The sequence below is a fragment of the Enhydra lutris genome, unplaced genomic scaffold, assembly GCF_002288905.1.
Source record: "Enhydra lutris kenyoni isolate GAN:26980312 unplaced genomic scaffold, ASM228890v2 scaffoldscaffold16, whole genome shotgun sequence".
Taxonomy (NCBI): Eukaryota; Metazoa; Chordata; class Mammalia; order Carnivora; family Mustelidae; genus Enhydra; species Enhydra lutris.
In genome coordinates, this window is record NW_019154100.1 from 23,970,665 (window position 1) to 23,997,262 (window position 26,598).

The 26,598-nt window shown below is 43.7% G+C and overlaps 1 protein-coding gene across 2 annotated transcripts in view; it reads right to left on the reverse strand.

Moving 5' to 3' along the window:
• LOC111147248 (insulin like growth factor 2 mRNA binding protein 3) overlaps positions 1-22,536 on the reverse strand; it is a 142,902-nt gene extending 120,366 nt beyond the window's left edge. For both annotated transcript variants that reach the window (XM_022503171.1, XM_022503170.1), the window contains exons 1-2: positions 22,362-22,536; positions 20,894-20,954 (exon numbers count right to left, since the gene is read on the reverse strand). In XM_022503171.1, the coding sequence (XP_022358879.1) occupies positions 20,894-20,954; positions 22,362-22,536 (236 nt within the window). The remainder of the gene's footprint in view (positions 1-20,893; positions 20,955-22,361) is intronic.
• Between the last annotated feature and the right edge of the window lie 4,062 nt (positions 22,537-26,598).

Sequence of the window (26,598 nt, forward strand, 5' to 3'; positions counted from 1 at the left end):
TAAAAGGGGTGTCTGGATGGTCAGTCAGTTGGGCACCCAGATCATAATCTGAGCTGAAGTCTTAATCTCAGGGTCATGAATTCAATCCCTGTGTTGGGCTCCATGCTGGGTATAGAGTGTACTTAATTAAAAAAAAAAAATTTTTTTTAAACAAATTGAGGGGCGCCTGGGTGGCTCAGTTGGTTAAGCCTCTGCCTTCGGCTCAGGTCATGATCTCAGGGTCCTGGGATCGAGCCCCACATTGGGTTCTCTGCTCAGCGAGGAGCCTGCTTCCCCTGCCTCTCTGTCTACTTGTGGTCTCCCTCTATCTCAAATAAATAAATAAAAAATCTTAAAAAAAACAACAAAACAACAACAACAAAAAAAAACAAGTTGAGGGGCACCCAGCTGGCTCAGTCATTACAGCATGCATCTCTTGATCTCAGGGTTCTGAGTTCAAGCCCCAAATTGGGTGTAGAGATTTGCTTAAAAATAGTATCTTAAAAACAAAGAAGCTGGGGGAAAAAGAACACTAAGAATTAAATTTAGAGCACTGAACTAATTCCAGTTAATGTAATATGTTATGTACACGCCCTTTAAATGGAATGATCTAAAATTTTCATAGGATTGGGTTGTTTTTTTGTTTTTTTAAGATTTATTTGAGAAAGAGAGAGACGGCATGAGCAGGGGGAAGGAAGAGGGAGAAGCAGACTCCCTCCTGAGCCAGGAGCACCATGCAGGGCTCAATCCCAGGACCCTGGGATCATGACCAGAGACAAAAAGATAGATGCTTAGCCAACTGAGCAACTCAGGCACCCCAGGTTTGGGGGTTTAGTTTTTTTATTTTGGGTCAATACTGCACAACACATTTCTTATTCCCATAATTAATGATGGGAATAAAGCACATGCTGGCATTTGCAGAAAATTATGTTAATCTGTAACAAGTACTAATAAGGAAATGAAACATTGTTAACATCCTATTAATAACAAAGACATTTGTGATCCTGGGGTCCTGAGATCAAGCCCCAGGGTCAGGCTCCCTACTCACCAGGGAGCCTGCTTCTCCCTCTCCCTTTGCCCGTCCCCTGCTCATGCCGCCTGCCATGCACATTGTTGCTCAAATAAATCTTTAAAAAATATAATAATACATTAATTAAAATTTAAAATAAACAAGTTTTAATGTATTATCAGCCCAGATATAGGAAAACATACTTTATTCCTCAGTCAAGACTTCACTATTTTGGAGGTATCTGGCTGGCTCAGTCCTTGAATCATGTGACTCTTGGATCCCGGGTCATCAGTTCAAGCCCCACACTGGACACAGTTTACTTTAAAAAAAAAAAAAAAAAAAAAGACTCCACTATTCTTAATAGTATTGAACATACTATATTACCACAATTTCCTCCCTCCCAACTTCCAAAACACTTTATTTTTTTTTTTTTTTATAAAATTTTATTTGAGGGGTATCTGGGTGGCTCAGTCAGTTAACTGACAGGTCATGATTGCAGGGTCTTGGGATCAAGCCCTGCATCGGGCTCCCTGCTCAGCCAGAACCCTGCTTCTCCCTCTCCTACTCCCCCATGCTTGTGTTCCCTTTCTCACTCTCTGTCAAATAAATAAATAAAACCAAAGAAACATCACAACTAAATGCAATATATAATCTTGGATTAAAAAAAAAAAGGGGGGCGCCTGGGTGGCTCAGAGGGTTAAAGCCTCTGCCTTCGGCTCAGGTCATGATCCCAGGGTCCTGGGATCGAGCCCCGCATCGGGCTCTCTCCTTGGTGGGGAGCCTGCTTCCTCCTCTCTCTCTCTCTGTCTGCCTCTCTGCCTACTTGTGATCTCTCTCTGTCAAATGAATAAATAAAATCTTTAAAAAAAAAAAAAAAAAAAAGACAGTGGGACAATAGGCAAAATCTAAACATCTGTAGATTAAAATCTATTCTATCAGTGTTAACCTTTTAGTTTTGGTAATTTTACTATAGTCATGTAATAGAATGTTCTTGTTTTTAGGAAACGTACTGAAGTATTTAGAGGTGAATGGCAGTTCTGCAACTCACCCTCAAAATTTCCGGAAAAAACCCAGTAGTCCAAACTAAGGTGGGACAACTAGATAGAGGGAGTATGGATCATCTGTACTGTATTTACAACTTTACTATAAATTGAAGTAAAAAGCTTTTAAAGCTCTCCCTTTAGACCACAACCCCTCCAACTACCATCCCATTTCTCTCATGTCTTTACAGCAATCTACCTGAAAGCCTATCCAGGCTCACTGTCTCTACCTCTTCTCCTTCTGTCTGCTCACAAACCCACACAATTCAGGGTTTCAGTCCTACTGCTCCCTCAAAACTCCACCTATCAAAACAGCAATATGATAATGTTGCCAACTCCATTCTCGCCCTATTCTAAATTAATTGTCACAAGTGATGACTCTTTCTACTAAACACAGTCATCAAGTATCTGACCTCCAGGTACTTTTTCAAGATTCTCCTCCTACCTCTTGGACCTGTCCTTGGGCTCCATCCATCACTGGTTCCCCCCCTCCTCTGTTTACTATCCATTCACTGTCCTATCTCTACACGTCTAATAGGGATCTCAAACTTAACCTGGCCAAATTGAACTCATTGTCTCCCCTATCCCTCATCATAGCACTCCACAATCTTGTTCATCACAATTAGTGAAAACTTCATTTTTCCAGTTGCTACAGATATATAAACTGTCAAGGTATCCTTGGTTCCTTCATCACTCCCTACACCCAGTTCTTCCATCTTTGCTCAAAATAGAAGAGTCTAGGGCTGGCTGGGTGGTTCAGTTAACTCTCTAACTCTTGGTTTCAGTTCAAATAACGATTTCATGGGTCATGGGATCGAGCCCCACACTGGGCTCTGGCCCCACACTGGGCTCCACATTCAATGTAAAGTCTGCTTGAAAGATTCTCTCCCTCTGCTCCTCCCCACTCATGCTATCGCTGCCCCTCTCTCTCTCAGATTAATAAATAAATAAATCTTTAAAAAAAAAAGAAAATAGATTCTAATCATCCATCACCACTACCACAAACACCTCAATAGCTCTGGTCCCACTATTACCATCTCTACCTACAATTATAATCTTCTCGTAACTAGTCTCCCTGATCCCATCCCACCAGCTCACCATGGTCTATTCTGGGAGATTTCCCTTTCAAAGATAAATCTCATCACAACTGTCCCTTCTAAAAACCCTTCCAGGAGACCTGGGTGGATCAGTTGGTTGAGGGTCCAACTCTTGATTACAGCTCAGGTCATGATCTCAGGGTCATGAGATTGAGCCCTGCATGGTGCTCTGCTCTCAGCAGAGTCCCCTTGTCCCTCTCCTTCTGCTCCTCCCTGGCTTGTGCATGTGTACGTGCTCACTCCCAAATAAGTAAGTAAAATCTTTAAAAAAAAAAAAAAGAAAGAAAGAAAGAAAGAAAAACCTATCCGTGGGGGTGCCTGGGTGGCTCAGTGAGTTAAAGCCTCTGCCTTCAGCTCAGGTCATGATCTCAGGGTCCTGGGATCGAGTCCCGCATCAGGCTCTCTGCTCAGTGGGGAGCCTGCTTCCTCCTCTCTCTCTCTCTGCCTGCCTCTCTGCCTACTTGTGATCTCTGTCAAATAAATAAAATCTTAAAAAAAAAAAAAAAACTATCCATGGCTTCCTCTCATTCTGTTCCTATCTACCACTTCTCCATTTCCTGTGGCTCTCCTTCTGCTCTACTCCAGTCATGATGGCCTCGCCTCCTTATTGACTAGAAAGGCAGGGAGCACGCATGGACTTTGGCTGTCCCCCTCTGCTTGGGTCACTCATCCCCACTTAACACCTACTTGCCTGCTCATCGCAGTCCCTTACCTTCTGTAAGCCTCTGCTCATGCAGCACCATATAGGTGAGGACTTTCCCAATCATCCAATGTGAAAAAATCAAAACCAACCCCCTGCCAGTTGTCTCATTCTTCCTCACCCTATCTTTCTCCATAGTCTTCAACATGCCACAATTACTTATTTTGTCCGTATCTCCTCTCTGTATCTGTGTTGTCCAACAGAAATAACACAAGCTACAAATACAAGCTACATATATAATATTTTCCTGTAGCAACTTAAAGTAAAAAGAAATAGGTGAAATCAACATAAAAATTATCCATGAGCTATTTTATATTCTTTTTCAAGAGTCTTTAAAATCCAGTGTATATTTTATACATACCCAACAACTGAACTTGGACTAGCCACATTTCAATTGCTCAGAGAGGCACTTTGCGGACAGTGGCTGCTCTAATGGGCAGTGTCACTCTACAGCCTATGCTTCAGGACTAAGTTCCTACCTTCCATTTAATTCTCTCTCCAAGAACCTAAAGCACTCCTTAGTAGTAAACACTTAAAAATCTGTTAAATCAGTCATTTAAAAACTGCCAAGATCAGGGGTAGCTGGTGGCTCATTTGATTAAGTGTCCAGCTCCTGATTTTTGATTCAGGTCATGATCTAGGTCATTGGTTGTGAGATGGAGTCCCACGACAGGCCCACACTCAGCAGGGAGTCTGCTTGAGAATCTCTCCTTCTGCCCCTCCCCCAAGTCAGGCACACTCATACACACACACACAGGCTAGGCTCTCTCTCAAAATAAATCTTAAAAAAATAAAAAATAAAAACTGCTAAGATCCAAGATCAGCAAAACAGAACCATTTGCAAAAAGATAACATAATGGCAAGTTACCAAGCTTTCTCAAACCAGAAAAATATACAGAATGGAAAAGACTTGGTGAAATAACATGAAAGGTCATTTGTTGTAATTCTTAAAGAAAAAATTTGTCTAAGACAAGAAAAGTACCCCTCCTGTGATACGAACAAAGGTAGTTATTTTCTATATTTAACCAACAGTTACTTAGGGCAAGGAAGGCTGGCTGACATAGGTCAGAAGTAGGACTCTTCACTTGGTCATCATTACAAACACAGTGAGTCACCAACTTCCAGCCTCAAAACACCTCAACTGTCAAAAGAAACTCTGATGATGCACGGAGATTCTGATTAGATTTCAATGTCCTACGAATAACAAAGGTACTGAAGACTTTTCATTTCCTGAGGCAAGACATGTAGCCAACAGCATGTGGGGTTCGCTTTAGTTTAAGCAACTTCAAGCATGACTATGGGTCCCTAAATCTCCAAACTCATTTCATTTCACTCATGTGCATTTGTTTTAAGTACTCCCCAACTATTTATTCTAATTATTTTATCCTTCATACACCTAGATTTTTCCTTTGTGCTTATTTTCTTTTGTTTTTTGTTTTGTTTTGTTTTGTTTTCTCTTCCCCCACCTGTTTTTCACAAACTGACTTGTATAAAACTCCCTATCGAGACTAACATGCCATGGAATTACAGAAAATCCTCACTTGTTCTTGCCATCTGTTGTGTGATGATGTAAATACATATCCACAGGAGAACCTAATCCAAATAATTTCAAATATCACATTAGTGTAGAGCAACAATTCTCATTATATAGTATGTGGACTCCTGGGGGCCCCCGAGACCGTCAAGAGGGAAGGAATCAAAAGCATTTTTTTTCCCAAGATTTTATTTGTCAGAGATAGCACAAGCAGTGGGGGCAGCAGGTGGAGGGAGAAGTAGGCCCTCCGTGAGCAAAGAGCCGGATGCAGGGCTCCATCCCAGGACCCTGGGACCATGACCTGAGCTGAAGGCAGATGCTTAACTGACTGAGCCACCCAGGCATCCCGTCAAAACTATTTTTATAACACTAAGATGTTATTTGCCCTTTTCACTGTGTTGACATTTGCACTGAAGCAAACCGGGCAAAAACAAGGGTTGGTAAACTGCTGGCGGCTTGGCATGAATCAAGGCAGCGGCACTCAGCTGTAGTCATCATTACATTCTTCACAAGCATTCACAGTAAAATACCATCCAAGTTTCATTTTTAAATGTCCTCGATGAAGCAGTAAAAACTATTGATTTTCTTCAGTAACCCTTAGGTACACGTCTTGTCAACAACTATGTGAAGAAAAGGACAGTATGCATAAAGTGCTCCTGCTATCTCTCACAGCTTTTCCTGGAGAAAAAGCACCGTGCAGTGTGGTTTGAGATGCAAGAGTGAATCGGCCTCTTTTCTTCAGGGAGCACCATTTTTGCTTGAAAGAGCTACAGACAAACTATGTTTATTTAAGCTTGCATATCCGGCGGACCTTTTCTCAAAAGAGAGTAAGGTCAAACAGTCACTTCAAGAAAAACTAACAGTATTTGTTGCCAATGACTAAGTTGGAGATTTTAAGTAAAAAAGTCAAAATTTTGGCCAACTGTAAGCTCTGACAGTTTCCCAATATTTAAGGATAAAGGAGCCATACAAAGTGCAAGAGAGTAGAGTGGATTTTAACCTATTAGTATAGAATTCACTGATAGGATTTCACACTGATATGATATCCCACATTTCAACTAGCCTTTAAAAAACTACCACTTGTTGAGTTTTGATGTGGGAGCAAAGAATATCCACAATTATCTAAAAAGATGATTAAAATATCCCTTTCCTTTTCCAACTATACATCTGTGTGAGGCTGGATTTTCTTCATACACTTCATACACTTGTTTGAGTGGTAGTCAGTTACACGTTAAGTTCTACCAGATACTGACCTACCAAGAAGTCTGCCAATTTACTCTCTAGCTTATGAGTGCCTATTCCTTCACACTCTTGCCAACACCAGATATTATCAATCTTGTTCATTTTTCCCACCGTGATTGGCAAAAATTGCCATTACAATTGTCATTCATCTAGTAACTAGTAAAACTAAGCATCTTTTCCTAAGTACATTGGCCTTTCAGATATTTCCTTCTGAACTCCCACTTTTTTTGTATATTTTACTTTTATTTTCTGTATGTTTTTGTACTGTGTTTTCTCCCTCTTTGAAATTAATAGTTATTTATCTCCTATTTTCCTAAAGATTTTATTTTTGTGAGTGGGAGCGCATACGCACATGGGGGGGGGTGCGGTCAGAGGGAGAAGCAGGCTACCCATGGCAGGGAGCCCCATGTGATGCAGAGCTTGATCCCAGGACTCTGGGATCATGACCTGAGCCGAAGGCAGATGCTTAACTGACTGACCCAGGCGCCTCTCCCTAATCTATTTTTTTTAAATATTTATTTATTTGACAGAGATCACAAGTAGGCAGAGAGGCAGGCAGAGAGGCAGGCAGAGAGAGAGGGGGGAAGCAGGCTCCCCGCTGAGCAGAGAGCCCGATGTGGGACTCGATCCCAGGACCCTGAGATCATGACCTGAGCCGAAGGCAGAGGCTTAACCCACTGAGCCACCCAGGTGCCCTAATCTATTTTTTTTAACAGTATCCCAAGTCAATTTCACATCTAGATAGATTTTAGGGATCCTAAAAGCTACCAGTCTAGACCCAAAGTACAAAGTATTATTCACAACACACTCATATTCTAAGAAGAAATGTGAAAGCTTTTTATGTGCATATGAGACACAAACCATGGGTTTATGCAGGAATAATTAATTACCTTTTTTTAAAAAGATTTATTTATTTGACAGAGAGAGAGAGAACACACACAAGCAGGGGGAGTGGCAGAGGGAGAAGCAGGCTCCCAGCTGAGCAAGGAGCCCGATGCGGAGCTCAATCCCAGGACCCTGAGATCATGACCTGAGCGGAAGGCAGCCACTTAACTGACTGAGCCACCCAGCAACCCCGGTATAATTATATTTTATTTTCAATTGCCACACGTAAATACACAAGCTTATTAATACGAGACAATACCACTTAGGTGTCAGATACTCCAAGGAATCCTTTACAAACATAATTTAATTCCTAGCAATCTTGTGCATTAAGTTTTATTGCCCCTATTTCTAGATAAACTGAGAGGTGTGGCGAGTTTAATCGGTGTGCCCAGGATCACAGATCTGAACAAGGATTCTAACTGAGGTCTAGGTGATTCCAAGCAAAATGTCACCGGCCCTCCCTCCTGCTGTGCTTTGCTGTGGCCCCTAATTTTGCTCAGTTAATCGTGTGTGCACACAGAAGTGTCTCATTTTTCTCCAACGGTTCATTCTATCACTTGAAATGCCTTAATAAATAAAAATCAGAACGCCAGGTGTTTTAGTCATCACTACTGATGACCGTCTTGTCATACACAACCTAAAAAAGGTAATATAACAACACAGTCAGTCTTACTACGGGGTTCCTCATCACATCACGATTTACCGTTAATTACCCTGTCAGAGGGTGTCCTAAGAACAGCCTTAAATCCCACAGTTTATTGGGGCACAGTCATTTTCATGGAGTACTTCAAAGGTAAAAGCATTTCAAGATGATCTCTGGGGAGCAGAACCCCGAAGTAATCTAGGTATCAAGCCTTGCATGATGATCCCAACAACCATCTGCTAAATGGCATTAACTAAACTGACTGACCTCTGAAAGTTAAACACATCAAGAATTAAAGTAATAGTCACTCCTCAAGCACCCAGGCTGTTCTCACCCCCATTCTAGGCTCAGCCTCAACCACTATCCAGCCTCACAGTTGAGCATCTCTAATCCCAAACAGCTTGTAGTTCCCCCGCACACACCAGGCTATTTCACACTCACATGCCTTGGCTCCTGCTGTCCCTCCTGCCTTTTCCATTCCCACTGCACAGAGCCTCCATCTACCTTCACATCCCTCCTCTGAACCTATGCATGGCTGGCTGTACCAGTACCCACCTAAGCCTAGTGCCCCCCAACCTGTGTTTCTAGGGCATACCATACATACTCATGACATATTTACACCTTCTCTTTCCCTGCAGAGATATTCATCCACCCTCTGGATCAATGCCACAGTGAGCCACTGCTGGTGTTCAAGATAAAAATATCACCCAGGCATTGAAGGAGAACAAAGTGAGAGCCACTATACTCCATGTACTTTTTTTCAGAACAAGTATCTTATTCTTTCTAGCTCCTGAAATCTAGCATTCAACTGACCTCGAGCACAAGTGCTCAAACTGTGCTTGTTAAACTAAAAATTTACATCTGCCATGGGAAATAAATTCATTCCTGAAACTCAAAAATGCAGAAGTTGGTAAATTAGCACCCAAAAAATTCTAAGATTATTTTAAAATTAAAATTTTCAGGGCACCTGGGTGGCTCAGTGTGTTACCCTCTGCCTTCAGCTCAGGTCATGATCTCGAGGTCCTGGGATCAAGCCCCACATCAGGCTCTCTGCTCAGTGGGGAGCCTGCTTCCCCCCTCTCTCTGCCTGCCTCTCTGCCTACTTGTGACCTCTCTGTCAAATAAATAAATAAAATCTTTTTTAAAAAATTAAATTAAAATTTTCAACCACACTTTTCTCTCTCAAAAAACAAAAAACAAGAGCTTCAACATTTTTCCAAGAGCAGCTAACTTTTAAAACAAACATTTGGTAATCATTTTTTTTTAAAGTAGGCTCCACGTCCAGCGTTGAACCCAATGCTGCACTTGAACTCGCCACCCTGAGATCCAGACTGGAGCTGAAATGAAGAGCCCAATATTTAACTGACTGAGCCATCCAGGTGCCCCTAAAACAGACATTTGGGAGTCACGGGGAAGAACACAATCACTTTTCAAACAGCTTTACCATCATAAGTTCCTTTTGTTTTAAAGGATCTTTTAAACGTTGATGTGCAACATTACATTAGCTTCCGGTGTACAACCAGCAATTCAACTAGTCTGTATGTTGTGCTCTGCTCACCACAAGTGCAGCCATCATCTCCCACCACACAAGGCTACTACAGCACCATGGACTACATTCCCTATGGCCTCCTTGCATCCCCATGACTTATTCCCTAACTGGAAGCCACACAGTTTCTTTTAATTAAGCCCCCCAATCATCATCTGCCCATCTAGGGAAGCTGAGTAGCACTCTGCTTTGGAAACTAGTTTTTAATCAAATTTTTCCTCAAAATATGACTTAGCAGAGTTCTCACTGCAATAAAATATTATTAGTCCCTGAGGTACAATCCCAAATTCAAGGTGCTAAGAATGGGAGAATACAAACCCTATGTATTCGAGCTAGAAGTTATCAGAACTTAATTGTTATAGTTCTTAGATTAATTTTCACATACAAAGGGCACAAATGAATAAGGACCTAGACTTGTCAGAGTTAGCACAACACCCATGATATAAAGAATAAGGCTATACCTAGAGTCACACAGTCATCCATGCTTGAATAGACAATTTTTAACCAAACTGTCTTATTGCATACTTCATTGAAAACTGCTGTCTTGAGCTCACTTTGGCAGCATGTATACTAAAACTGGAACAATACAGGGAAGATTAGCATGGCCCCTGTGCAAGGATGACCCACAAATTCGTAAAGAGTTTCATAAAAAAAAAAAAAAAAGAAGAAAAAGAAAACTGCCCGCTTGGTTGTCTTATGACTAACCACGTCAATATAAGTTAAGTGTTTTTGGCAGAGCACTTACAAATTTAAATGTGCAGGTCTCCTGACATAGCAATTCCCAATATAAGAATTTACCTTGTAAAAATACCTAACCAATAGTCCTAGGACATAAAAAGACACTCAACTGAGACTACTATGAAAAGAACAGTTAAACTGCTACATACCAGGGCGCCTGGGTGGCTCAGTGGGTTAAAGCCTCTGCCTTCAGCTCAGGTCATGATCCCAGGGTCCCTGCTCAGCACAGAGCCTGCTTCTCCCTCACCTCTGCCTGCCGCTCCCCCTGCCTGTGCTGTCAAATAAATAAAATCTTAAAAAAAAAAAAAGTTTGTTGATACATGCATAGAAGAATTTCTGGAATATATGAAACTACCAGCTCTAAGACCAGGGAAATACATGGAGATGATTTTCTTGTGTTTTGAATTCATTTGAATGCAATACATATATAAAAATACAAGTTGTTTACTTAATATATATACTACTGTATCTAGGTTATACAGTAATTTCAAAAAAGGTATTACACACCCAGTGAAATAAAAACAAACACACCGCCACGGATTTCTACTTACATGAGTCCATAACCAAAACCAGAACAAAAGTTTTCTGTATTTCTGTTATCACCAAATATAATCTACATCCAGCCTTCATACTTAAATCCTGAGGGCAAAAATACAACAGCTGCTGCTGAAGTTACTATGGAATAATACCACATTGATGCTTTACACACGTTGTCCCCAGGATCCTATCAGGCAGTATTCACCATTCAAACCTCCCCAGACCTCAATTTCCTCAGCATTAATCAACATCATGTATTTAGAAAATGGAGTTGGGATTCAACCCAGATCTCAGACCTCACATCCCACATTCTCTGGCAATACCTTTCAGTTCAACAAGGGCCCATGGCACAAGCACCAGAGCTCCTCATCAAAAAGTTCCAGCACAATTTCTCCCTCTTCTTCTCTCTCAATCCTTAACAATATTCCAAATTTAAAAGACTTCTTTCTGCAAGCCAGGATCTTACTAAATTTGTTAAGGAGGTGGGACAACCAGGCTCAGTGGACTCCACTCCAGACACTCCTACCTCTTTTGCAATCTAAAACATACCCCGTGAGTCACAATCACACGCCTGAGATAAAGCCATGGCCTCTACTTCCTCCTGCCCTCTGTTCTACTCTCATACCTCCTTAGGGCCCCCTCCAGCTTCTCTGCAATTCATTTGTATTAAGATTAAGCTGCTAAAAAAAAAAACAAAAAAAAAAAAAACAAAAAAAAAAAAAAAAAAAAAAAAAAAAAACCTTCAAGGAAGAAGCAGTTTGCCTTTCCAGGTTTGCCTTTCCATCTTACAATAGGATGTCCAGATACTTTTATTCTGTAGTAAGCCCCAGACTACCTGAACTTCTCTCTTTCCTACAGGAAGACAATAAATCAACCTTCAAAGAAGCCAAACAAGACTTCTTGTTTTCTTCAGAGAAAGCAAGAAATAGGACATCTCTGCTCCAACTTGCCACTGCAAACATGATCAGGCTGCTGTGTAAGCTACTTTCAGGATATGACAACTTAAGTGAGAGGAATGAAGGCAGGGCAGAGTCAAAGGAAGGGGAAAATGGGGTTCCACTAATTTCCTGCCGTGCCCTGGGCAAGTCACTTCTCTCAGGCCTTTATGGAGAATCCTTTGGTAGAACCAATAGCACTAAAAAAATATGTTACGGTGTCTCATTTTTATTGGTATTCCTTTCCTAAAAATAGCAGATATTTAACACATTTTGAAAGTAGTATTTGGGGGCGCCTGGGTGGCTCAGTGGGGTTAAAGCCTCTGCTTTCGGCTCAGGTCATGATCCCAGGGTCCTGGGATCCAGCCCCGAGTAGGGCTCTCTGCTCAGCGGGGAGCCTGCTTCCTCCTCTCTCTGCCTGCTTCTCTGCCTACTTGTGATCTCTGTCTGTCAAATAAATAAATAAAATCTTAAAAAAAAAAAAAAAAAAGTAGTATTTGACTAATCAAAGGACTTGCATAAACCAAGTCCTAAAAAGAGTTACTGAGATCTAGTCACTGGTTTCAAATCAACTGATTATAACAGATCACCTAGTTTTGGTGACCACTGAGGCCAAAACCAGGATTCATAATTTGAGGAGAAAGCTGCTTTACCAAAGACCAGATTTTTCAATATGCAAAAATGAGGGAATTTAGGGTACTTACAACAAAAGGTTTCTTGTATTCTTATAGCTAAATTTTTATGAATAAAATGGAAGGAATGCTTTACTTATTCCAGCATCCTAAAATAACAAAGTGATTGAAGTATTTTAAACTTAGCCCATGATATCCATAAATGTACTGGCCAATAGATTCAACCTTGTTTGTCAAATCAAGTCTTTAACTTTTTAATTTCAGTTAGTTAACATACTCAAATCAAGTCTTTTTTTTTTTTTTTTAAGATTTTATTTATTTATCTGACAGAGACAGCGATCACAAGTAGGCAGAGAGGCAGGCAGAGAGGGGGAAGCAGGTTCCCCGCTGAGCAGAAAGCCCGATGTGGGGCTCAATCCCAGGACTCTGAGATCATGACCAGAGCCGAAGGCAGAGGCTCAACCCACTGAGGCACCCAGGCACCCCCCCCCCTTTTTTTTTCTGACAGAGAGAGAGAGTGTGCACAAGCAGGGGGAGCAGCAGAGAAAGAAGGGGGAGCAGCAGAGAAAGAAGGAGAAGCACGTTCTCCACTGAGCAGAGAGCCTGATGCAGGGCTGGATCATGACCAGAGCCAAAGGCAGACACTTAACCGACTGAGCCACCCAGGCACCCCTAAAAACAAGTCTTTAGATAACCACAGAAAAGCACTGCACCTGGTCTACACTGCCTTGAAACCTAAGACAGCTTCAAAGGAGTTTCCAAATGTATATTTAATAAAAAGTAGAATGGGTAACCTAGAAAGTAAGCTCAGTCACCAGAAATGTTGAAACAGATGCCAGAAAGCAGGTCAACTGAAACAAGTCTTGTCCACTGGCAAGAGGATCTACTAAACTTAGGACTCTTCCATCTCTAGCAGGTTAAATAGAACATGCTCACAGATATTTCTGGAAAGTTAAAAAAAAAAAAAAATGAGATACTAATAAATGAATCCTGAAAGAAAGGCTATATTCCAGGTTGCTCCAAAATTCATAAATCACTCTCCATCTATCTAATGCCAAACCCAAAGGCTGCAACTTACCACCATCCCCGCTCACATGAATCCATCTAAATCACAAACTTTCAGTGGTATTCTATACAGCTGATGACACCTTCCTTATCCACAGGCTTTTTCTTTTGTTTTTTTTTTTCCCCATGAATCTCCCAGAAGCAGTTCACTCTGCTTGCTTCCTTTACCTTAATGGCCTCTCTCACTCTCTTTTGCTGGTCTCTCCTTTCTCCTAAAGCCCCATACTCAGTCCCTTTGTAATCTTGTCTGATCCCACGATTTTAAACATCACAAGCTAGTGACATCTCCAATTTTCACCTCCAATTCCCACCCTCCAAATTGGTATTTCCAACTACCGACTGACTTCTTCATTCAACTTTCTAACAAGTGGGGGTACCTAGGTGGCTCAGTCGGTTAAGCATCTGCCTTCGGCTCAGGTCATGATCCCAGGGTTCTGGGATAGAGCCCCATGTCAGGCTATCTGCTCAGCGGGAAACCTGCTTCTCCCTCTCCCACTCCCCCTGCTTGTGTTCCCTCTCTCTCTCTGTAAAATAAATAAAATCTTAAAAGGAAAAACAAAAAACAAAAAACTAACAAGCATCAGAGACATAATATGCCAAAAGTGAAGCTCCTGATTTCTACCCAAGAATTTGTTCCTTCCCCAATACTCTCCATTTTGATAAATGGCACCACCTTCCATTCCATCTAGTTTTTCTCACCAAAAAAATCTTCTTGTCCTGCTTTACTCTTCTCCTAATTCTCATCTAATCCATCAGCAAATCCTCTTAGTTCTTTCTTAGAAATATACAGACACTGACCACTATTCATCACCTCCAAAGCTAATTAATATGATCTCTTGCCAGGATATTACAATGAGAACTGCCTCCCCATTTCTAGTGCTAAATGTATTTTTCAGATATTTTATGTTCCAATCACTTTGAGGAAACTAGTCCTGCTCTCCTTCCATTTATGTAAGAGAATTTACAAAGATGGTCACCATCAATTCCTTTCTCTCCGTACATTCATGCCACTCTACCATCAAGAGATGGAGACTATCTCCATACTTCCTTGAATCTGTGCTGGCCTTGTGACTTGCCCTAATTGACAAAATGGATAGGATAATGTGCCAATTCTGGGCCTAGCCTTTAAGAAGTCTAACAGCTTCTACCTACTCTCACTTGGTCGCCAAGGGCTACTACACAGCACTGAGATACCATGTGGGGAGAAGTCATGTGCATCAGCACGAAGAGGCCAGCCATGTGAATAAAGCCTTCTTGGACCTTTTAGACCAGCTCAGCCAAGGACCCAGCATGACACCATGTGGAACAGAACCAACCACCAAGCAGACCCACAGAATCATGAGGAAGAATAAGTTGCTTTGAGTCACTAGGTTTTGGGGTAGTTTATTAAGAAGTAAGAAATAGAGGCACCTGGATGGCTCAGTGGGTTAAGGCCTCTGCCTTCGGTTCGGGTCATGGTCCCGGGGTCCTGGGATCGAGCCCCGCATCGGGCTCTCTGCTCAGCGGGGAGCCTGCTTCCTCCTCTCTCTCTCTCTGCCTGCCTCTCTGCCTACTTGTGATCTCTGTCAAATAAATAAATAAAATCTTAAAAAAAAAAAAAAAAAAAGAAGTAAGAAGTAACTGAAACACCATGATAGCAATGGACTCAACTTCTAAACAACTAACTGATAATGCCAGCTAAAGACTTAGACCACTCTCAACTTATAGCTCCACTTGGAGTGCCTGGTAAGCTCAGCTAGTGGAGCATGAAACTACTGATCTCAGGGTTGTGAGTTTGAGCCCTGCCCTGAGGTCACTTAAAAATAAAAACAACACAAAACAAAACGTATAGTTTCATTTGATTCCTCAAAGAATACATCTATAATAATTTCAAACTACTTCCTAGTCAAGTTAAATGGTCTCATGATAATTCTCTAAAATGCATAATTTATGTACTACGTATTCCCCTTCAGGGCAACAAAGTCCACATACTATATTAATATTTATAACTGTTTATTTACCAATACTTGCCAAACAGCAATTTCAGACCATGATAAATTACACCCTCAGTTTTAATGGAGCACTGGAAACTGTATTTGCCACCAGCTTTCAAGCAAAACCCTGCAAGACCAAGCCAGTTTTTAAAACATCAGATTTATGGGGCAGAGTTCCTAACTAAAAACGCCAATCCCATCCCTTGGTCACCGCTACCACACTGCCACCTCCTGTCTTGTGACTCTAGAAGCTTGAATCAGAGGCAAGAGTCAATAAAGGAAACTTGGCTAAGAATAGCACAGCCGTTTTCCATCCTCCCAGAACAAACCCACCACCAAAGCTGGTGGATAAATAAATCATACCATAATAAATGGATAAATCATACAATTCAAAAATTAGTTACTTCTAGGGAAGGTGACTGCTGAAGATAATTACAATAAAATTGTTTAAATAAATATCCAGGAAGCTCAACAGCTTCACTTTAATAGAAAATCCAAAACCTATATAACAACACATTAACTGCAATGGTATGGCTCATTAAAGGATTTCAAAGTATGACAAAGATCATTTCGCTCTTGCTGACTGCCAGAAAGAGGTACACGTGCAAAAGCAACTGAACTGCCATATTACAGAAAATACAAATTCCATACAGGGAAGACCCCACATCTCTCTAATTCCAAAAGGTATTTTTAAGCCCCAGCTGGTAACTCATTTCAAGTAGAATGGCAAAACTCAGAACAAAATATGCCCCCTGTTAGTTTATTATAGTGGCATTTGGCATGAACAGAGAATGCAAGTGATCACACAAATCAAAAAGGAAAGCCAGAAACAGAAGCCAAGATTCTCAATTCCCACTGGCTCCAGGCACATGTCATGTTTCCATAATGTCTTCCTTGTTACTGTGGACAGTCCCACAGAAGCGACTTATCAACATTCATTTATACATATATATTTTAATTCAAATAATACCAAAGTTAAGAAATCTTTTACTCTCTCTCAAGCTGTACTAAAAGAACAATATGAAATCAAGAAAAATCGTGTTGGCTACAATTACTTAAGCAGTCATGCATTACTGACCTTAAACTGAGCGTCCCAACGACACTGCTGAGGAAACTTTCATGGCTGGTAAAGAATCCTAACAGTCAGAACCTCAAGTCTCTGTATGTGTGAGAAACTGCTCTAATTCACAAGATTCACCAGTCCCAAACTGATAAGCAAGGAGCAGCACAGCTATTCGTGCCTATGTTTAAATGTTCAGCATTAAAAACAGCTTTTATTGGCCTGAGCCAACAGGATCATGTGCCTGGCTAATGGATACATTGCTGGTTGTGGCACCATCTTCCTACTCCATATACAGCAGCTGTTAAAATGCAGCACTTTTAGGGTGCCTGGGTGGCTCAGTCGTTAGGCATCTGCCCTCTGCTCAGCTCATGATCCCGGCTCCCTGCTACGGGCTCCCTGCTCCATGGGAAGCCTGTTCTCCCTCTCCCACTCCCCCTGCTTGTGTTCCCTCTCTCGCTCTGTCAAATTAAAAAAAAAAAAAAAAAAAAAAAAGGCAGCACTTTTAAATAGACATTTAAATTAAGATACATTTAAAATCCTAGTAACTTTTATACATGCTATGTCTATCTAATTTAACTGTTAAACCATTATTCTAATACTGAAATAAGTTGTTGGCTTTATTTTCTTTTTTAAGGAAACAAAGAACAAAATCATGTGAGCTTAGAAACCAGTCTGTTTTAATGGAGCCTTCCAGAAAAATATTAACAACGATATGCTACCATTTTGTCTATCTTTCATTGAAATATGTTTTGGCTTCATATAATCTTACTCAATGCTGAAAGCTAAATCATGAGCAAGTTTAAGCCATAAAAAAAAAAATGTGAAAATTTTTCATAACTTAAAAAAGTCATGGAAAACAAACTAAAACCACCATCCTGTCAGTTCCCCAGTGTCAGCGACTTTCCCATTCTCTCTCCCATGCCCAACAGCCCACAACATAACAAAAAAGGAAATCGGTGCTATTTACATAATCGCATAGGGGCACATATGCAGTCCCACAAGATATCAGTGGCTCTTCCAACCAAACTGAGCTGCAGTCTTCAAAAATCACAATTTTCACAGCCACCCTTGCCCCCAAAGCAGGGTGGGGAGTGGGGTGAGTATTTAAGATTATACTTCATGGGGTGCCTGGGTGGCTCAGTCATTAAATGTCTGCCTTCGGACAAAAAAAAAAAAAAAAAAAAGGTTATACTTCAGAGTGACACCAAGTACTCATGTGCTGTATTCTTTACCTTAGCAACAGAGAGTGCAAGACTATCACAGATATTCACCTCAATCTTCTCTTCATTCTGGACACAGGGGATCTCAAGCTCGGTAAAATAATGCTATAATCTTCCCCCAACTGAGGGGTATCTGAATGCAGAAAAGCAACATTCCTTCCACATTCCCCTGAGACTTCGGTAATCAGGAGCTAAGCTTGGTCAGAACCAAGCTCCACAGTGCCCCTTCCTGAAAGGTTCTGTGCCCAGCTCAGCTCCCAGTCACAGTTGGGCCAGCATACCAAGCATCAAATCGCCTCCAGTGCCTGCTCCCCTATTTAGTTGCTGCAATCCCATTCATCCATCTCAGAGTGCTGCCATAAGCATTCTTAAGCACCAGGCTCCCAACATGCCTTGCACAGCAGGTATAAAGGTCACTGCTGCACATGTGGGTGTGCCTGTCTCAGATGCCCATATGATGATGGGATGGAATGCAGTGACTGCTAAGCATAACAGAACTCCACCCAGAAGTCCAGCAGGCTCACTTGGCAAAGATTGGTCTGCAGCATTCAACTTCACTGTCACCGATATATCACTTCTTGACCTTTCTATAGGAGCTAGGCATGGCTCACCAAAGTGATCTTCTCAGCCCCCTCCCAAAGCCTATTCACACAGTTCAACAGTCCAGATAAGGGAACTGCATACCAGTTTCAAGTTTCAGTTAAAACAAAGTTGTAATATAATTAGATTTCCCTGGGCAGGGAAAAGAAACCTCTACTTTCCTTTTTGCCAATTCAATCCTAGAAAAGGACTTACTTGTTCTCCCTATCAGTAGAAAGTTGTCTCCTATGTCCTCATTTCTATTTGTTAGTAACATCTCATTTAAAATCCTAAGCATTTCAATGTAAGCGAAATCAGCCTGAAATTTTAACTTACATTGCTAAAACGAAAAAACTCCCATTGATAAATACTTGCTGCCCCTGGTGGCATGGTACCTTATATGCTTCCCTAAAACAAACTCCTATTCGTTATAAAGTAACAAGTAAGTATGTTTTTAGGTTGGGCAAAAGCCTTTAAGAGTAAAACAGGCGGTTACCACATGTTTTCAATTTCATTCCCTACAGGTGGAGGGAAATTCACACCAGGCTGGAAAAGAAAATCAGGAGAGCAAAGCAAAGCAATCTACATTTGCATGCAGGTCCATAAATTGTATTTGAAAAATGCCAGACATTAAATGTTTAAATTTAGAAACTCTCAAATGTTAAAATGCCAGTCCTTCGACGCAACCATGTGCCTCTTTTTTATCCAACATTTGAAGAAAATTAGGACACAGGGGCTAAACATGAAACCAATTACAATTTGCAGAATGTACCTACATTTTTCCCACCCTAGATATACAATTCAGACTATGCCTTTAAATTTTTAAGGAGATGTGCCTTTTTCCTCAATTTTCCACTTCCTATTATTTTTTTTATTTTTTTAAATTTTTTAAAGATTTTATTTATTTATTTGACAGAGATCACAAGTAGGCAGAGAGGCAGGCACAGAGAGAGGGGGAAGCAGGCTCCCTGCTGAGCAGAGAGCCCGATGTGGGGATGTGGGCTCGATCCCAGGACCCTGGGATCATGACCTGAGCCGAAGGCAGAGGCTTTAACCCACTGAGCCACCCAGGCGCCCCTCCACTTCCTATTAAATGGAGATCAGTTTAGACACTTTTCAGTACATGTTCTATTATTTTAGAAGCTCTTAAAAAATAATTCCCTTCTACTATGTGAAATAACTTGACCTCACGAAAATTCCCAACTAGAACTAAATCTGTCTCATCACGCAAATCCTTTTTCAACTATCCTAATAAAAACTAAGCACATGAACAAGAGAAATCCACAAAAATCCATCTCTCTTCACAAAAACAAGGCTTGTGAAACGCTTTACCTAAAACAGAGCTCAATACAGAAATAGGCCCAGGATGACATTTTGTGTAGCCACCTCTCTGCAGAGCACCAGGGAAATGCATAGCACTCCTCTCCCGCCCTCTAGCACACCACTCACCAATACCTAACCAGACACAGACACAGGCAGCCCTACTTAAGATTAACTTTCAGCTTACTGCTTAGCCCGAGTTAGGAGCAGGGAGATGGGAAGAGAGAAAGGCAGAAACCCTAACCCCACCTTGCACAACTCAGAAAAGCACAAACTAAACCTAGCACGGCAGTATGGAAGCGCTGCCTCTCCAGTTAGTTTCAGAGCAGGGATCGGGCCTGCTCTTGAAGAGAAGAGGAGCCATTTCTTCAAAATACACCAGCGGTTAAAACAGTCTGCAAACATTCTGTAAAGTGACACACTACACTTGCGCTCCAAAAAGTGCAATTCCCTTGCTTAAGTAGTACAAGTCTTTAGTCCTCACGATATCTTGGTGGTTATTTGTAAGCGAGTATATGGGGCGGCTAGGGGACCACGACGCGGGGAGGAGAGTGAAGGGGATGGAAGACAAAGGCTGGTTTGCAGCAACCTGTGTAACTCCTGAGTGACTGAAAGGCACTTCTGGGCAGGAGAAGCCCAGGCGTTCACTCACGTGTTCCAATCAGCAAATTCCTCTCTTCTCAGATATACAGACGGCCTCCCAGGCTTCTCAGACTCATCGCCGCCAACTCAGGACAGTGAAGGAAAGACACTCCACACCCACACGTGTCTGCAGCTGCTTTCCTCTACCATGAACTTACAGGTGGGGAGTGGGGGAGGGTCACCCACTGCTTCCTAATTCCTACAGATTCTCAAAACTGCCCTTCAAGACTTTGATTTCCTATAGTAGCAACTTAGAGAACATATAGGTGTGAGAGCTTCTATACCAATAACCCGGTGGCAGGAGCCACGGACGAGACCTTTATTCCCTACCAGCGCACGCACACACACCTGCCATAAACTTCAATGCAAGGAATAAACGACGGAAAAGCCAAGCCGTTCAGCATACAGTAATCCAAAAAGCGTCAGAGGAAAAGAAGTTGTTTTCAGCTGTGTTGAAATCTCTTTTCCCAATAAGGGAGAACAGAATTAATGAAAATGCGATAAATAAGCTCACCTTTGTCTTTTTGGGACAGAGTGCTCAACTTCCATTAATTTCCCGTGCAGTTCCACTTTACCTGCGGATACACAAGAAGGGCAAGACAGTTGGCCGGGTTTAGCGGCTCTTCCCGAAAGACCGGCAGAGCCTAAACCCAGACCCAAGTGATTTCCTGATACCCCCCCACCCCGCCCCCGGCACCGGATGCGTCTCAGGCAGGGAGGGCAGCCCGGCCACGCGCGGGAGGAAAGCTGACCCCTCAGAGCTGTGTATAACTTACAAGTGGGTGAGGAGTAGGGTCCATTGGCTGGCCTACCACTTGGGTAACATTCTAGCCCCAGGCCTCCAGCGCCCAGCTCAGGGTTCACTCAACTCTACGACAGCCGCAGGACTGACGCGGCCCTTCCGCCCACCTTCCCCCCGCACTCCCGTAAGACAAACTCTGGCTTTTTTTTTTCGGGAGGGGACCCCGAGCCCTTCTCTCGGCTTCTAGCCCAGGCCCTCCAGGAACAGGGAGTAGCTGGAGAGGCTGGAGGACCGCAGGGTTGGCGCAGACAAGAGTGCACGGCCAGACACATCTCAGCACAGAACGAACAAGGCGCGAAGGAGTGCGCGACGCCTGCCACACGGGCTGCGGGGTGGGGGGGAGGGACTCGAGCATGCCTCGCCACTCACGGTTCCCCGCCGCGCCGAGCTTGCCCCGCCAACCCCGGAGCCGCGGCCAGGACGAAGAGAGCAACGGGGGACCGGGCGCGGCGGTTGGGGCTCCCTTGCCGGCGACCACTGGCCGCTCTCGCCCACCTGCCCCCTGGCTTGTAGGACGCGGGGAAGGTGGAGCGTGGAACCCGGGTCGCACTGGCCTGCGTCCCTCAGGATCCAGAGGAAGCACCGGGCCGCCGGCGCTAGGCACCAACCAGCCCGCGTCCTCACTCCGCAGCAGGATCGAGGCCACTTTGCATTCTCCCACGCCTGGGGTCTAAGGCGAACCGGGGGAGACTGAGAAACCAACACCATAAATAATAATGTGCAGAGAGAGAAAGGAGGGGGGAGAGAAACGGGAGAACCCGCTCGGCCCCTAAGGCCCGGCGTGCCGGGGACTGGAGCCCGCGCCTGGGCCCGGCCCGGGCGGGGCGATCGGGGAAGGTCCGGCGCTCGCGGTCGCGCCTCCCCCAGCCCCGCTCCCCTCGGAGCCCGCGCGGCGGCTTTCTGACAGCGCGTCCGTCGTCTGCCTGCAAAGCTCCGGCGGGAGGAGGGGAGCCGCGGGGGGCCGGGTTGGAGCCCAAGCTGAAGAGAGCACCCCAGACCTCACGCGTGTGGGCGCCCGGGCCTCGCCCCACCTCCCCGCCGCCCTCCGCCGGGCCTGGGGCCCTGCGTGGACGCCCCCGGCGGCAGCCACGGGCCTGGCTCCGGGTCCCCAACCCCGGCAGGCCCGGGCCGGCGGCGCAGAGCTGGGGCAGGCGCGCCGGCGGGGCTGGGGCGGGCCCACCTGAAAGCGCCTCGATGGCCTTGAGGGCCCAGCTCTCGTCCGGACAGTCCACGAACGCGTAGCCCGTCTTCACTAGGAAGGGTCCCGACACTGGGATCTTGGCGTCCTTGAAGATACTTTCCAGGTCCGTAGGTACGGCATTCTCGCTTAGGTTTCCGATATACAGTTTGTTCATTGTGAAGAGTGGTTGTTTTTTTAAAATTCGGAGAAAAACGAAAAATTAAAACCACCCACAGTGATGGAGGGCTTCGGCGGGTTTTGTTCCCCTCGTCTTCTCGCCGTTAAAACACACAAACACAGTAAGAACCAAGGACAAGAACGAGGAGCGAAAAATCAAATCCGAAGGTTCTTGTTTTTCTTTTTCTGGGTATTAAAAAAAAGAAAGAAAAGAAAAAGCCTTGCAGCAACCCAAACGTATCAACGAGTCTTCCTAACTCTGAGGAGGAGGCGGGATTAGCGAGAAAAAGGAGAGGAGGAGGGTGGGGGGAAGAACTACTTTTTGTCTCTTCCTCCCCAACCCCTTTGGCATCGGCCAGCGGACTGTGAAAATATCACACTACGTGAGGACAGGCGCCGCCTCCCCATAAAAAAACCCAGAAGGGTGACTGGCAGGAGGGAGGGGGGAAGGGGTGGAGGGAGGAAGGCGCAGGAGGCGGAAAAAATCCGCTCCGAGTGTCCGGCTTTTTGAATGAGCCACGTGTTCAAACTACAAATCAACGTCTCACGTGAGGAATCCCAGCGCCTCAATTAGAGTGGGTTGGGGGGGGGGAAAGCGAGAGGAGGAAGAGGGGGAGGGGAAATGAGCATGAGCAAGGGACCCTGAGAGGGGGAGGAGGAAGAAGACGAAAAATGCTAAAGGAGCCTCAGCCGGGGTGCAGAGCGGAGCGCGGCTGGCGGCCCTGATTGTCACAACAGAGTTTAGAAAGGGTTATCTGGTCGGGGCGGATCCTGAGGGGGAGGGGAGGAAAAAAGGGAGGGTTTTTTTTTTTTTTTTTAATGAGATATGGGTGGAGGTGCTAACTAGGCAATTTCTCAGCTCTAGTTACCGGAGTTTCAAATATTCGATTTTTAAAAATAGGTAATTAACAAAACCAAAGAGTCCCAATTTCGAACCCGCCTTGTGGCTTTGATGACATTTGAAGTGTAACCCCGGCAAAGCCGCAAGCACGTTTCCAGAACTGGCAGGGGCGGAAACGCAGCGAGCGGGTGGGGTGGGAGGGAGCGGGAGAGGCGGGCAGACGCACACCACTCGGTGCACCCTCCACGGGCCTTGGCACGGGGGAAGTGGGGCGGCCGGAGCCGGGGGCGGTGGGGGATGGGAGCTCGCGGCGTCCTGGGCGGGTGTCTGGGCGACACCTCCTCCGCCTGCGCTCGCGTTGGCTCTCGGCTTCGCGTTTGCGATTGGTTGAGCGATTCAGAAAAGGCTCAGAGATAAATGAGGCCGGGGGCGGGCTTGGCCACCGGTGGGGGAGGGGAGCGTAGAGGCGGAGGTATTCGGCGTGGGGATGGGGGCGTCCGCAACCTCGGAGGCCGAAGGAGAGAAGTCAGAGTGGGAAAAGTCGGTATCTAAACAGAAACCATTTCTTCCTGTAGTTTCCAGAGGAGGAGGAGTGGGGTAGGCTGGTACTTTTATTTAAAGAATTTTAGTTGGAGAACTTGGGACTCTTGAAACAGGAAGACCGTTCTGCGTTACCCCTAGGTGATATTCGCACTTGAAAATTGTCCGAGTCCGTTTCTGCCTCTTTTCTGCCCGCATTTGGCCATGAGAGCCATTCATAATTTCCCCTGTATCTAAGAAGTACAATGGTGGGTGTGTGGGGGAGGGTCTGGGCCGGGTGAAGCCTTTACTGGGCCAACAAAATGTAGACTGGAGAAGAGGAATACGGAAATGAACATAGTGCTGAGTTTCTTGTGGAAGTCTGCAAGTGTTTATTGATTGTGTACTCCACTCGAAAGCTTCATTTGCACCAGTTACTTGTGACATTTTTTAACAGGTATTCCACGGAAAAGATGAAAAATGTTTATTTTTAAAGTCAATGAAATTCTATGTAGCATGGAAATATAAACAGGAATCTTTAATGATCTGGTACTGCTAGTAGTAGAAAATGTATTGTGCGACAGAGAAAATATTATGATTTACATTGAAACATTTAGTAATTAAAATTGATAGAGTTCGTTTCTCTTTGTCAAATCCATATGTGGCATTTAAAAGTGTATATTTTACAATTAAAAGATGAATGACAAATTATTTTTTCTACATGTGGGAACTATTGCAAATATAGAGTATTTGCATTTTTTTTCTTTTAAAAAGGAACTTATTTTATAGTTTTGTGTTGAACAGGAAGGTGTCAGATCATCCATTTTAAATGCAACTGTTCTAACAGGTTTTTCTTTTTCTGCTAAGCAAATCAACTTTTTAAATGTAAACTCACTTTCACAATATTTTCATTGACATTTTACTTAGTGAAATGTTTTACTTTATGAGGTCGAGGGCACAAATGTGCTCTTGTGTAATAATGTTCAGAACCATATTAGGAGCTCTATCTTTTAAGAACATTTCGGTGGTGAGGTTTTAAGTTTATGGTTAGGTTTAACTTTTTAAAAGAGCTTACTTATTTTTACTTTTCATGTTTTTAAAAATGAAATCGTGGTTCTAAAAAAATATGTATTCTTTAACCTCTGTGGTATTTAAAATGTAAATATCAAAAATTATCTATTTTTCATGTACCTGTTGCATATGATCAAAAGCTACTTGGAGAAATGTGCTTTTCATTCATTTAGCAGTATTTGCTTTTCTAAGTATGTCTTTATAAAAACTAGTCTTTTCATCATTTAACTTTTAGTAATTTTTCATTAAGAACAATTTATATATATTCAGCTTGCTTCCAGAGTCACTTAATGGTACCTTCTGGAGTGTTCAGTGTATTTGCTCGTACTAAAACTGAGACCTAAGTTAGTATCTATTTCTAAAGCATGGGATAAATTGTTTATTTTCCATAAATACTAGACCATGCTTGTCTGTCACTATCAAACACGTCTAACACCTGGAATTTAAGACAAGTGTGTGCTGTTTTGATGAAATATGTTTCTGGGACTTGAGAACTTAATCTGTGTATTATTGTAACAAACTGGATACTCCGTCTATGACCTTAAAAACATACAGGAGTTAAATAAACTGAGACATTAAAGGGTGGTAGGTAGAGTCCACTCCACTTCCAGTCATCCAACCACTTGAGGGATAAGTTTATACTCACTGGCTGAGTAAAAAGAGCACGGGTAATTCTTTTTACTGGCATTTCAAATGCAAAAAATATCTTTGGTGGATTTTCAGAAATGAATATAAGGTCACCCTAACTTCCAGCCTTTCAGTGAGTCTCACAGAAATTAACCCTGCATATGGGCTACTTCCGAGTTCTTCCCGAAGCAGTTGCAGCTCCTAATTAATGTTAACCCCACGAGAGAATCCCACCCATTGTGTGTGCTCTGATGCGGCTGAGTGTCACCCAACTGCAGCCTGTTTACGCTTTGGACAGCTGCACCTACTCCGTATCTGCTGAGGACAATAAAAATGTTTCTTATGGTTCAGTGTACTATTAAAGAAGAAAAACTATGTTTAGAAGGTCGGTTACCGTTGCTGTATCCACAGGTTCTGAGTGAAGGCTGAGCAGGTAGAAGCGAAGGAAAGGGCGTTCTTGCTGCTACCCCTAACCCCCGGCCACTCCTGAGAGCACCGGAGAGCCGAAGTCCTTACCGCGGGTGGGCGCGCAATGCCCGCCGCGTCGCCTGGGCCCCATAGGAGGTATTTTTTATCATACTCTTGCTCCTTCAAACAGCTCTCCCGGACTCATGTGTTTAAACCAGATGCGTGATAAGTGGTAACTTGGCTCTGCCCACTCCGGAATCTGCCTTCAGTAATTTTTGTTTAAAATCAAAAATACTGCCCCAGGAGATGAGAAGATGGGGTTGTTTCCTTTTTCCCCTGGCTCTGCCCGGAAAAAGAGGGCGGGATTCTTGCAGCTCCCACTGGGGAAGATCCTTCGTTCCTCGCCTCGGAGGCTCTCGACCACTGAACCGTCCTGGCCCTGCCGCGGGACAGGCGCTTTCTGGCTCTGCCGCGGATTCTGTCCTTCCGCGCGGAGCCGTGGACGAGTTAGATGTAAGGGTCGGGAGAACCTCTACGGTTCCCCTCGCCACACGACACCACCTGAGGTTCTTCTCCAGCGCGCGTCCGCCCGCG